The 13516-nt window shown below is 42.7% G+C and overlaps 1 protein-coding gene across 5 annotated transcripts in view; it reads right to left on the minus strand.

Moving 5' to 3' along the window:
• Positions 1-13516, minus strand: part of nphp4 (nephronophthisis 4) — a 138280-nt gene that overhangs the window by 114013 nt on the left and 10751 nt on the right. For all 5 annotated transcript variants that reach the window (XM_034537649.1, XM_034537648.1, XM_034537647.1 and 2 more), the window contains exons 3-4: positions 5446-5615; positions 4810-4874 (exon numbers count right to left, since the gene is read on the minus strand). In XM_034537649.1, the coding sequence (XP_034393540.1) occupies positions 4810-4874; positions 5446-5615 (235 nt within the window). The remainder of the gene's footprint in view (positions 1-4809; positions 4875-5445; positions 5616-13516) is intronic.

A 13516-nucleotide genomic window follows, 5' to 3' on the forward strand; every position in this document is an offset into this window, starting at 1 on the left:
GTCAAAAGCCCCGAGGCAACTTCCTTTCCTCTATCTTCTCTTCTTTTCCCATTTCCTGCCTCTTGACCCTGACTCCAGCTCTGAAAAATAGGGATGCTTTGACTTCTCTGCCACTGTATTTATTTTCCCCTGTGCTCCTTCGATTCAGACCAACTTGTCTCCAATTTATATTCCAGCATTTGGGTTTTCTCTATTGATCTTATACTCTGCGGTCCAATTTAAAATGTCCAGGTCAGAACTGCGTTTAACTTATAACTTGATTTCATTTTCTGTTGAAAAGCGAAAAGCATGTTATCAAAAAGACCTCCTTTTCAGAGCCGTGAAAAGACATGCTTGTTTTATTTCTTGCTTTTAGCTGCACCGCTTAGCATCTTTTGAATCCGCCCAGTGGCTGTAGTTTCCCAAATCTAATCTGTCTATTACATCGAGTAATCTGGTGACATGACAGTCGTTATGATTAAGAGTTATGAGAATCCATCCATCATTCCCATGTTTCCACCAAGTTAGTCTTCTACTGGGCAAACCCTTTCTACTCTCCTCCTTCCTCTTCTTCTGTATTCATGTTCTATATCTCATTCATTGGTGTGTGCGTGTGTGTGCGTGTGTGTGTGTGTGTGTGTGTGTGTGTGTGTGTGTGTGTGTGGCATAGAGCCCTGCTAGGCAGTAGAACATAGAAACGTGTAGTGTTTGGCAGCCACCGACAGAATATACCCTCCATGACTGTGCTCACGCTCTGCCAACGACATGCCCTGGCAGTGAGTGGCACTTCTCAGCAATGATGGCCGGCTGTTATTGTCATTGCAAAACTATGGATTGTGTTATGACAGAAATATGGAAGAGCTCAATAATTGCATCCATTAAAATAACATTTCTGTATAAACACGCAGTGCAATTACATAAATATGAGACTTTTTTGCTGCCGCTATTCATTTCTATGACTTTAGCATTTATTTTACAAACCTGTAGGCCGTCATTATTATTGATATTCCTACAGCAGGATCTCTCAATACTTTCCCTTATCACCTCGAGAGGTGAGAATCTCGTCCTGCGATATGATTCCAATTCTTAGTATCATAATTACAATTCAAAACCGATGGGCCATTTTCCCAGCAGCCATTTTGACATGTCATAGCTGGGTGAACACAGGTGTCATTGATCAAATGAATTATGGTCCCATTCTATTTGTTGTGTCACAGCCATTCCAGTGAGCCAACATGCACAATGTCAGAGCCCCACTGAATGGAACAGGGGCATAATTCATGTTATCAACACCTGTGTTTACCCTGCTTTTGGGCGCACTAGTGGAACAAAATGAAAACGTGAGATGCACCAGTGAAACAAAAGTTAGTCTGTCCAGAGCCATGTAGCGCTTTTCTACCTTCACCATCTGAAGCAACTTGGGGACGTACTCAGACACAGCTTTCTAAAGTAGTTGGCCCGAGTGTTCAGAATACTGTCCAACTGTTTTAGGTAACGAAGCTCGCTTGGAAATTGAATTGTCTCTTCTTTCAGGTGTGTGTGTGTGTGTGTGTGTGTGTGTGTGTGTGTGTGTGTGTGTGTGTGTGTGTGTATGTGTGTGTCCCAAAATGTTTGAGTAAACAACCGAGTGTACTAATTGTTTTTTCTCTGTGATGGAGAAACGTTGCCCTTGTTTTCCACGGACTATAAAAGCAGGTGGTCTGGTGTGAATGTGTAAAGTGGGTTTCCATTAGATTTCAGAGCTATTAATTGTTATCCCTGTCCGGTTCAGTTCAGATGAAGACTGGGGAAGGACTTATTTAAAGCTCACCTTTACCTTTACCAACTACAGAGAGCCCGGGAATCAAACCGGGGACTCGCCCGTACTATTCCCGATTGATTTCTTAGAAAGAGATTTACTACCAGGTGCACTCTTTTTTCATCCATCTGTCTTTATTCCCATTGTGAGAACACATTTTCCAGTCAACAGTTCTCAGTGGAGCGCGAAGACATTTACACTGTGAACAGCGGACAGAATGTTGACCTCCCTGTGCACTCGAGAGCACAGAGTACGATTACTGGCCTTGGAGCAGACAAAGAGCTCCATTGTGTAAATGATAAGGGCTGAGGTTTGTTTGATCCTCAGATACTACCATACCAGGAAGGGTCGTAGAGTTTGAACACAGTATAAAGACATCATTGGAAGCACTTTTAATGTCCCAAAGACCACGAGGGACAAACACTGGCTCATGCTAATCAATAGCCTGCTGGTCAATGTCAGCTTCTTTCAAAAAGTTTTCCTCAATGACACCAAAATCTGCAAAATGCGTCAATGGCCCAGGGTGACATTCAACAAGATTTGCACTATATAAAATATATATATATAAAAAACACACAGCCTCCTCATTCAATAAGAACACCGTGTGTTGAGCGGGGAGTCCCAACACAGAGGGCAGGCGGCCCAAAAAAAAAGAAGACTTCCCGGATTCCCATGTTGCGTTCACTCGAGTACCTGGTTGTTGTTTGTGATCGGTTGCCAACATTCGAGAGGGCGGGTCTTTTACGTAACATGAGCCGGCCGGAAGGACAGGCGCCAAAGAAGATAAAAAGGGAGAGTAGAGATCACCTGTGTGACAGCGGCATGCCGAACGAATGCACAGAGAAACGTTTTGTTGCGTCTGTGATGGACAATAAATGATAACCTGACATATTGTGATTTAGTTTCTGTCTCGTCGAGTTGTTGTTCGGCATGAACTGAAAGCCGACTGAGCTCAGTGCACCGTTGCTGACATGAGAGGACAGAAGCAGTCCGTTTTGCCTCCGCCTTCAGCCATCTGCTTGTTTTAGGGCTATAAGGAAGCACACTCTGTAATGATGATGGTGGGTGACTCTCGCTCTGGCTTTAATATGATAGACATGTGGAGATACAGACATTTATAGTTTAAATTCATTCACTTTTATTCATTTCAACTTTTAACCCCAACTTCATTTGCAGCACATCAAGAAGTAATGAAGATATTCTTCTTCTCCGGAGCAACGGTATTTCCAAAAACAAAGTCGGGGAAACTGAATAATGTGGAATTTGTAATGATTGAAGAATGAAAACAACGTCAGCCCCCAGGGCATGTTTTCTCATTATAATCCGTTCACACAATGAAACATGAATGACCACCATGAGGAAAATGTGCTTATTTCACAACAGCACAGAACATTTCTTAGATATTTGTTGTTCTCCACAAACTCAAGATGCTTCACGTCAAGAAGTAGATGCAAGGGCTGCGTGTTCCTGCCACAGTAGATGAGGGGGAAAGTGATGTAAAGAAACAAAAAAGGGTTCGGTCCATAAAAGAGCAGCAAGAGTGGCAGCAGTATGGCCCTTAGAACAAAAAGAAAAGCAACGTTCCACTAAACAACAGGCATGTGGTTAATAATTCAGCGAGTATAAGAGTCCGTTTGAGAGATGGTTTTCTAATATTCATGTGACATGATAGCCAAGACAGGAACTGTGGCTCTCAGTGGGCACAGTGTTATTCATACTGTGAGGCACTACAGTGTTTTGTAATTCATAGCCTTGGTTTTAAGGCCAAGCAAAGACATATCTAGACCAACCCCGAGCTTCAGTAGCAAAACTCAATAATTCAAGATGTATTCCCGAATGCTGAACTGACACAAGTCAATATATATATATATATATATATATATATATATATATATATATATATATATATATATATATATATATATATATAATATTCAAAGATAATCCAATCAGTAGTTGTGAATCACACCCGCAGCCGGATGAATAACCAAACTGTCAACCTCCGGCTGGGAGATCCACAGTTTAATTAATGAATTAAATGAGAAGTAATAGCTTTCTTCATTACCTGTGCATGTAACTGTTAGGCATCGTGCAGAGAGGATATTTAAACTCACTCTGGGAGCTTTAGGCACAGCTTGCATAAAAAGGCACTTGAAGAAATATCTAGCCGAAAAAATACACTGCAACGATAACCCAAACTGGCCCGAGGAGAAAATATAATGGTCAATAATACATTGAACCTGGCTGCCTGGGACTACTTTCATTTTAAGCCAAATGCGAGGGGCGAGCTGCTTCAAAAGGTGTTGCTGTCTGTCTTTGCTCTCTGTTCGACATCTCCGTTAGACTGTCCTTAGGTGCAGTGGACCCCCCATCCCTCTGCCATGGTAACAGGCTGAGAATTCAGATACTTGACAGAGAACCCGTCTTTGTATCATTTCACACTGCTGTTTTCATCCCCCATTTTCTTTTCATTGTTTTCTCTCAGCACCTACTGGCGCTGCCGTCTCTTTGTACATTTTCACACAGAGTATTTATTTTTGCTTTTCCTCATAAGGTTTGTAGTGGGATTTATTCCAAGTTAGAGGGGTTTTAGGAGAGTGGTGCCTGCTTAGCTGGGTTAGACTAATTAAATGGTGTTGCTAGTGAATCTACTTTATGTACTCCATCTCATCATGAGCCACCACTCTGTTACTTTGTCATTTTACGTCATGAGTGGCTGATACATGTGCAGATTAATTATCTGCCAATATTAATTGACACAGCAGGGCCACTTCCATATTACGGTCTCCAAACATTACACCTGAAAATACACCTCCACATTATATGAAGTGTTGATGAATCATTGGTATGAACAGCTCAGTTTGCTATAACATGGCAAAGAACAGAACAGAGGAAATATGGCCTGAAAATACATCCAGTTAAGTGCGGCCCTCTCATCTTTACCATTGCATTACTCAGGGAAGAAATACTATGTGAATCAGCCTAATAAATACTTACAACACATAGTATATTTAAGAAAAAAAGCTCCTTACAGTCAACTGTGTCCTTCAGGAGGGGATGGAGGAGACTTCTTGGTGAGCCATGGTGTAGATTCAGCCTAGGAGATACATAGAAAGCAACCTGAATGACTGAATGAATGCATTGCTATAGTTGCCAATATAACAAAAGCATCTGCCGAAGGCTGTGCAAGCTACATTTAATTATAGTGTCAGCCATCAATCAATAAATAATAATACATTATCTTTCACACCCTCTGACATTTCCCTTCTCAACACTAGAAAGTACAGATGTTAACGGCACATCTTCAACCATGCCTTTTATAATATTGTATCTTTTTCTACTCCGTGTGTTCACCTTTTTACTCTGGAATGTATATGTTTTCAGTACGTGGTTATGAATGTATGTGTTTTGTTATCCTCTTGCACTGTGTTGTTATGGTTTTTGCTACTCCGGCAAAACCGAACAAACGAAAGGTCTTGAATCCTGACTGTTGACAACAGAGAAAACCCAAAACTGCTTACACAAAATAGTAGTTCTGCAAGCGTGCTATATGTATGTATACAGTATAGCATCAACCCCCTCACCACAGGCACAACTGTCCTTCAACCGTCTCCTTATGATAAACCCAATTAATACCTGTCTGGTGTAATTAGGGATGGGATAATCACCTTTGGACACCATCAGACGCCTGAACCTCTGGCCTGTTGGTAAAAAGCTCCAGGACAGTGAAGCCTCGCCCCAGGGCCTGCTGGGAGCCATCTGGCCTGTCTGATAACGACACCAGCTCCAGGACCATCACTGCGCTGGGCAACCGCAGAGACGTATGGAAATACAGGACCTAAAAGGAATCATTAAACACACGGAGAGGATTCACGTCATCAAGCCCACATCTTTGATTGGTTCAGAATGCAGCTTGGATTGTATCTAATGCCTGTGATCTAAACCACGTTGAATTATGTTGAAAAAGAACGAGGCACCAGCGGGTCAATGCAGCTTTTAAGCAGAGTTGGCAAGTTAAACAGTACATCTTCTAACCATATCATGATACCATAAAGCACTGATATTTAAATCTGTTCAAATATACTTGTTCCGTTAAAAAGGTTTAATTAAAAGCTGTCACACCAGCCTAAATGAATGGCACTTCACAGGTGTGAAAGCATCTTCAAAGAAAGACATTTTTGTTTTGCCTTATTCCAAAGCTTTTTGTAAAATATATTATACTATACTATATGAACAGCATGTTGACAATCACAAGGAAGTGGCACAGTCCCATGGCACCCAGCTTGGCTTTCAGCATCAACTCTGACATTGAAGTTACTGCAGTTTATGGGTAGCCATCATACATGAGAGGATCACTCACATATCGCATAGGGACCTTGACAACTTGGCTGTAAATGACACAACCACTGCAATCATTTATACTAAGTTTCAGATTTTTCAACAAAGACAAACATGCACCATTGGAATAACTTGAAAGAACTAAAGAATAATAAGGAGATGATGCCACAGTACCACCCACCTATTTCATTACATGTATTCCAGATGACTGGTATCCTGAATTAACTAAATGTGGAATGAACGAAGTGAAAATAAATGACAGTTCATCCGGAATAATTTACAAAACGATTGTTTGTCTCCATCATCGTCACCTTGTCGGGTAGCGTCTCTTAGTTGGAAAGATGATCAAAGCCCTTCATTTAATCTAATTGTTGTGCTGCGTTTGATCATCTGTGGTCATGACACCAACGTTGGTGTCAATCTCCATATTGCAGGTCTCCAGAAAGGAAAGAGACAAACATCCAGGGTTGATAAGAATACCTTGTAGGCGTGTGTGTGACACCAAAAATCTCACATTAAGGAGGCGGGTAAGTACCCCTCGTGAGCTCTGTAGAATTAAGTTGGGGGGGTTTGACCCTGCTATTTTTACACAATTTTAGAGGAAGACAGTCGGGTCTTTTGGGAGTCTGTTCCTGTCCATGTCAGGTAGATGCAATTGTTTACAGGCTCGGATCTGCCATTGAAATTGGAAATAATAGCCTACCTACAGCTGAGCCACACTGATTTACATGCACAAAGGCCTGAGTATGATAAAGGGACCCACGAATTCTATGTGATCCGTTGGTCCCCGAGCACAATAAAGCCTGTTATTTTTCAAAGCCATAAAGAAGGACATGAAAGTGTCTACAGAAAAAAAAAATAAGATAGCATAAGTAGACATGAGCTACCTTGAAATACAGAGCCAATTTCTCCCGGCCCACTGTGGCAGAGCCTGTTCATCTTCAACCCCGGCTATCAGCCGCCACAGAGCAGTCGATTCAAATTCAAAACCTCTGAGGCATTCCTATTTCAGCCACATCAGTCTGGCATCTCTGTGCATGGTAGGTTTAAATTACTAGTCCAAATACAAACACTGCAGACTACAATGAAGAACATGGGAGGCAGAGATACTCGTCTAGCCGTGGTTTGATTGAGTTGAACGTCTGTTTGCTTGTTTTCACGCAGTCACTGGACTTTGCCACGGTGTGTCTGCTGAGATGAAAGTCTCCTACTGGATGTGATTTAACATTAACAAATGTTTGTGAAGGAGTTATCAACACTGGCGATAAGACAGAATGGGATAAGTAACATTGTCTGGTAACTCAACACAGAGGCTCTGAATCTGTGAGGAAAAACGTTGCAAATGGAACGTTGAGAGAAAAATACATTTTGTGAAATCAGAACACAATATCTCTGTACAGATCTCACAACGGACTAATTTCTCGTTAATGGCGATGCACAATTTCTGGTACTGGAACATTCATTCTGTGTGTTTGCGCAGCTTTGGATGCAGATAGATATTCCCGCAAACACTGGCTGAGATGAGAAAGTAAAAATATCCCCCATCCCAAGATGCATTCAGTATTCATAGACTGAAAAACTTTACTTTCACTCAGTTTATTTATTTACTTCCCTCCAACCTTAACTCCCAAATCAAAGCCTCATCTGTTACTGAACTCCTCTTGAACCTATCCCAAGGTGGATCAACGAGACATTTTCTATCATGTTCCCCCAAGTTTCCTCCCCCTTGCGATAATGTGGAATCTGCATTGTGGTCAAAGACGTAGTCCCCAGTCTCGGAGCAATCCCAACGTGGACATTGTTCAGGACGGATTTCCAATTCAAAAAGGTAGAATTTCTTTTTCATCTGCCTCGCCGCACTGCTTTGATATACCTCCAAATTGATTCTGTTCCAATCTCAGGAAATATAAATAATAATAAATAAATAAACACCCTCTCCCCACGGCACAAATATCTCTCTTCCTCGATTTGCAATCATTTTGAATTTCAAAGGATGTATTAAATGCTCAAGAAAACCACTGTGACTGGTTTATGAATATTTTGTAGACAAGTGTTTTGATTAACACTTTTAGATGAATGCCTGATACATAAGCTGATTTGTACAGTGTTTCTATGATTCTTTAGATGCAGGGCCTTTTTCCAACACAAACTCACAGGTTTCTTCGGTGCCCCGTGTTGTTTAGATCCCGAAGCGTGATGGTGCTGCATCTTGAACCGAGTTGGGAGGCAGTAAGGAACGAATGTACCGTAATGCTTTGGAAGGAGAAGAAAGGTGGGTGCCAACAGGGGGCAGTTGAATTTGGTTTCGTTTTAGTTGTTGATACAACTTGTTGACATGTGCCTTTCTTTATTTCCCGTTAGTACAAACAGATTCGTTCTCACATTCACATATTCTAACGGTGACGATTACCTCATTACCTCCGTATGCACGAGCAAAGCTCAACATTTGTCTCCGTTTCAAGGCCAACAGACGATACTTTTTCCCAGAACTTTACGTTTCAGGCAATCTCATGAGATCTTGCTCCTTGCCGACGCCACGGGAGCACTGCGAGATGTCATTGAGAAAACAGCTTGCATCGGCAGCATTGCCAGGCGCAGCATATGTCGGACCTAATGAGAGGTTATAGTGCGCAGCGACTGTCAACAATGCAGTAATCGATTCTCGCAGGGGTAAATATCAACCCCCCTCCCCACAACTTGAGTGAAGAGGGGCTAACAGCAATGTGGTGACATTAAAACATCATCAGCACAGAGGCATGGAGCTTGAACTCCCTGTCACTACCAACAACCAGCATGTCTGCAGCATCTGGGGAGGGTGTTCTGAAGGGAGACAAGTGGGATGGGGGTTCCACCTTGAATCGTTTCAGATCTGTCTCGTGGTGAACTGGTTTTACTTGCTATGGTAGCAAGGAAGACCTGCGTCCTGGCAAAATGGGAGAATGAACTTTAATCGGAGATACACCTTGAGTCCTTGTGTGGCGTGAAGGGGGACATTTAGTAGACAAGATAGTTTGCATAACATAGATACACTGATAAAGTATATATATAACACTATATATTAGTACTAAAGCTGACGTATTGTCCTCTTAAAGTGATTAGAAAAAAAACTAATTACAGCATTAGCCTGTAATCAGTCATCTGCTTTTGGAAAATATGAACACAAACCTGTGTAATAGCAGCACAGAGTCCATTTAGTGGCTATTATGAACCTCTCATAGTGCTGTCGACTGTAAAAGCAGAGGCTAATTCTTCTCGCCGCCTCAAGGCGGTCATTCAAATACCTGACTTGTGGGAACCGGGAAAGCACTGAAGGAGGAGGGGGGGCTCACATGGCATTGCACAAGACAAATGAACATTGGTTTTGCATAGAGGCTCCAGGGGAGCAACTGGGGTGTAATTGACAGGGCTCCATTGTTTGACCCCTGGTGACCTCCTAAAAGAAAAGCAAATGGGGTATTTCTATTTCGCCAACACGCTGGCTGGGATGCTCGGAGCACTATAGTGTCGGCTACCTGGGACTTAGATAACAGGCCAGCTCCACATGTCTGCATGCCTGTATTAACGATTCACATGTCATGCATGTTCATGTGTGAATGCATGTGACTCTTGAGTTGCACACGTGTCTCAGGGGAATAAAGGCTGACGTCATACAGCATTGAAACAGCTCACAATACGCAGCCTTTACTGCATTTTTACGAGTGTACATGTAACTGCGAGCTCTTCCTGTAACTACTACAGTTGCTGTGTACCTTTGGCCTTCACCCTGGAACTTTGCTGTTTAAAGCAAAAGCTGAGCTCATGAAGTCCTATGAAGCTAAACTATGAAGCAAATGCACTGAGGAAGATTCTTGGCTGACTTTGATGCTAGTTTTGGCAGCATAACCAACGCCTGAGGTGGAGAGGGGGGAGAGAGAGTGAGGAGAGAGAGAGAGAGAGGAAAAGGAGTTACAGTAAGTCATTTGACAGGCACAGAACCGGCGGGTATCAGCATCACAAATCCTCCCCTGTGTGAAATCCTGTGACTGTCACCAGCATAGGCGAGATGAGAGATTGCGGTGTGGATGATAGAGAGGCAGAGAAAATGACAGGGATGGAGGCTGCAGGCGTCCTTATGAGCAATAATGTCAGTGGACTGCAGCTGGGGCAGATCGGGCCGAGTATGCACATGTACGACAGTTGACTCAAACTGAATTTCAGCACGAGGTTCCTCGGAAGTCGAACATTTTAGGACATGTCGTGAAACTGACCGAAAACCTAACCAAAAGCCACCTGTAAATAGCTTCACTCGCCGTTTAAAATTGTCTGTAGTCACACAAAAAAGACAACGTGAAGAAAATGGGAACACTGGCAGCGGCGTGATGCTCCACAAATGAACCAACAGAACAGCAACACGCGTCCCATGAATCAATGTAAAGTAGACACTCAAGTAGGGCAAAGTAACACCACCTCTCAGAGAGAAAACATTTCACTGAAAACAAAGTCTGAAGGATTAATGAAGGGAAGCCCGAATGGCAATTAGTCTGAATATCATACCCTGATGCCCGGTTGGGTCTCAGTTACTAGGAACCACTGTATCTGAGGCATAGAGGGTCTCATTCACTAATATGTCCAATGGAATTATCTTACTGTGTCTAGAAAAACAGCATTTTGAGGCGCAGACCAAGCAGCAGTTTTATCCCTTGCTGAGTGGGTGAACCTACATCTTACTATTACCATAATACACTCCAGGACCTATATATATACTGTATAAGGATTCTGCAGGGTCAGAAGATGTAGAAGTGGATGAGGCAGCGAGTGAAAACCTGAAGTATAGCTAGCATCAAATGTCAGATTTGTAATCTTGTCTACCGAGTGGATATTACTCACAATAAAAAGGCAGAGAATTCAACACATTATGATGAATGTAGATATAAGGAAGAACAATCGAACACAAAAAACATATACATATATATATATATTAGTATCCTAATCTGTTGGCATTAGCGCTTCATTAGCGCTTCTACTAGTTAAGTTGCGTGACTGGTGACCAGAGATGAGTGGGGAAAGAACATGTGTGTGCAAAATGGACATTTTGGTTTGAGGAAGAGGAAAGTGTTTGAGTCATCGAGTGTCCAAAATGGAAAAGGTTCATTGCCTGAGGTGCAAAATGTTTTATTTTCACAGCAATCTGTCTTTTAGATATATAGAGAAAGAGATTAAAAAGACAATTTTGGGCCTTTTGTATAAAATAAATGATACGTGTATCGTCTGAGTGTGTTTCCACAGTTAGTTTTCATCATGACCAGCATGACAACAAAGTGTGACAGAAACAGGTTGTGGACATATAATTGTTGATACATTTAAAAATATTGTTTTTATACTGCATCCGCCAACATCGGAAAATAAGGCATCAAAGTGCATGCTGACTCCAGACGTGCCTACTAGTTTTTTTCCGGGACTTTCAACCGCATCCCATGCAAGGCAATGCTTTTTTCTTTTCTTTTTTCATATGCGCCATCTGTGATGGAAAAAAAAAATACTCAGGTGTGAGGCCAAATGTTTCGCGTAGAGCACAACATTCCTTATCGCTAATCACCCCCACATCCCGACTGAATGAAGGCGAGTCTCTCGGCTGACCATCTCGCCACACTGACAGTAGCGGCAGCAATTAAACATACTTGCCTGGCTTCCATTTGCTCTCACAAAAATCCCTCTAAACCACAAGCCACGCTGTGGTTGTGTAGCTTATGATGTGGGTCCTCTCAATGTCATGCCAAGCAGCAACAAGTCAAAGTCAAGGAGGAACATGTTGTTTGGGTTGTTAAGACAACGGGGAGCTTGAATTGTGTTGGTAGCTAAAACGAAGCAAAATGAACTTCAACTCTAATGCTGCGTTCACACAAAAGGCGTTGAGAATTGTTCGCGCGATCCCATGCAAAGTCAATGCACAGATGCGTTTGAATTCGGGCGGCGCGAATGACGCAAATTTTTATCGCCAGTGTTTAAATAATTCGCCTGAGGTGAAGTTGCGAAAGCCAATCCGCCCGCCTGGCTGCTGCTGCTCTCGTAACGCTGGAAGCAGAAGTTATCGAGACGTGGGTGATGTTATGAACCCAGACACGAGGGCCTTAGATGCCTTAGATGTTTCCTACGTTTGTGGGATCTCCACAACAAATTTAAAGCAGAACTAATGGTTATTTATTCCGTGGTGGATGGTGGAAATGATAATGGAGAAAAGCCACGCCCCCTCTTAGGCGCGAATGAACCACAACTTGTCGGGCGAGTAAACTCACGCAATATACGCAACGCGTTTAGTGTGAACGCAGCATAAGAGTGTTAAATTCCATGAGTGGTGACCAGAGATGAGTGGGGAAATAACTTGTGTGTGCAAAATTGACATTTTGGTTTGAGGATGGCACAAGACGAATGTGTTTGAGTCATTGTTTGAGTCATTGGACACTCAATGACTCAAACACATTCCTCTTGTGCCATCCTCAAACCATTTTAATTTCATGGCAATCTGTCTTTTAGATATATAGACAAAAAGATCAAATAGACAATCTTGCCTAGTTTTTTTTGCAATATGGATCAAAGTGTTGGTCATGGGGGAATCCTGACCTGTCGATAGTGCTAGAAGAAACATTGGGGTCTTCAGGTGACATTCACCGAAGACTATCCCAAATAAATGGCATGCTAATCCGAGATGTAGTCATCCGAAGGGACAACTTTGGACCATCCCATCCTCCTCAGACCCCACAGAAAGTGAGGTAATTGAGGTTCACAAATCCAAATGCCATTAGTCTGAAAACACACCGCTAACGCCTGAAAGAAGCAGGCGACTCTTTCTCTCTTGAATAGAATACGAGGGGAGACCGTGATGGATAATGGCTCCAAACTGACTCGGGGATAACAGATGACGTTAAGTACTGACTACGGTCCTGAAGGCAGAGGGAAGGTTGACTGTGAGTTACATGTGTCCTGGCAGGTAATAAGCCCTGAATCATAGCCAAGGCTGGTCCTGAGACAGAGGAGAAATCAGCAAGATGAAAGCACAATGTCGGCGTGCAGTCATTTTCCCTATGGCTAGCTCGCTTCAATGACAGCCCACACCTATCGTCTGACTCCAGTTCCCATTAATACATGCCGGCACACAATGAGGACCTCCTAATCGACCTACTCCCATAACCTTTTCCCCCAAAAAAGGAGTTCCTCACTTTTAGCGTCGGTGCCTTTGATGCTCGCTGCCTTGTCGCCAACTCCAACAGCATCTGCACTCTACGACATCGCCAGCTTTGCCATGCGACAGATCTCTGCGCTCGCAGGGGGAAATCTGAGCTTGTCACCCAGGTTTTGGTCTCCTGACATTTTTTAAATCCTGTCTGAAATGTGTCACAGACAGACCGCAGGCACTCAATGTTGATG

This window comes from Cyclopterus lumpus, chromosome 7, assembly GCF_009769545.1.
Source record: "Cyclopterus lumpus isolate fCycLum1 chromosome 7, fCycLum1.pri, whole genome shotgun sequence".
Taxonomy (NCBI): Eukaryota; Metazoa; Chordata; class Actinopteri; order Perciformes; family Cyclopteridae; genus Cyclopterus; species Cyclopterus lumpus.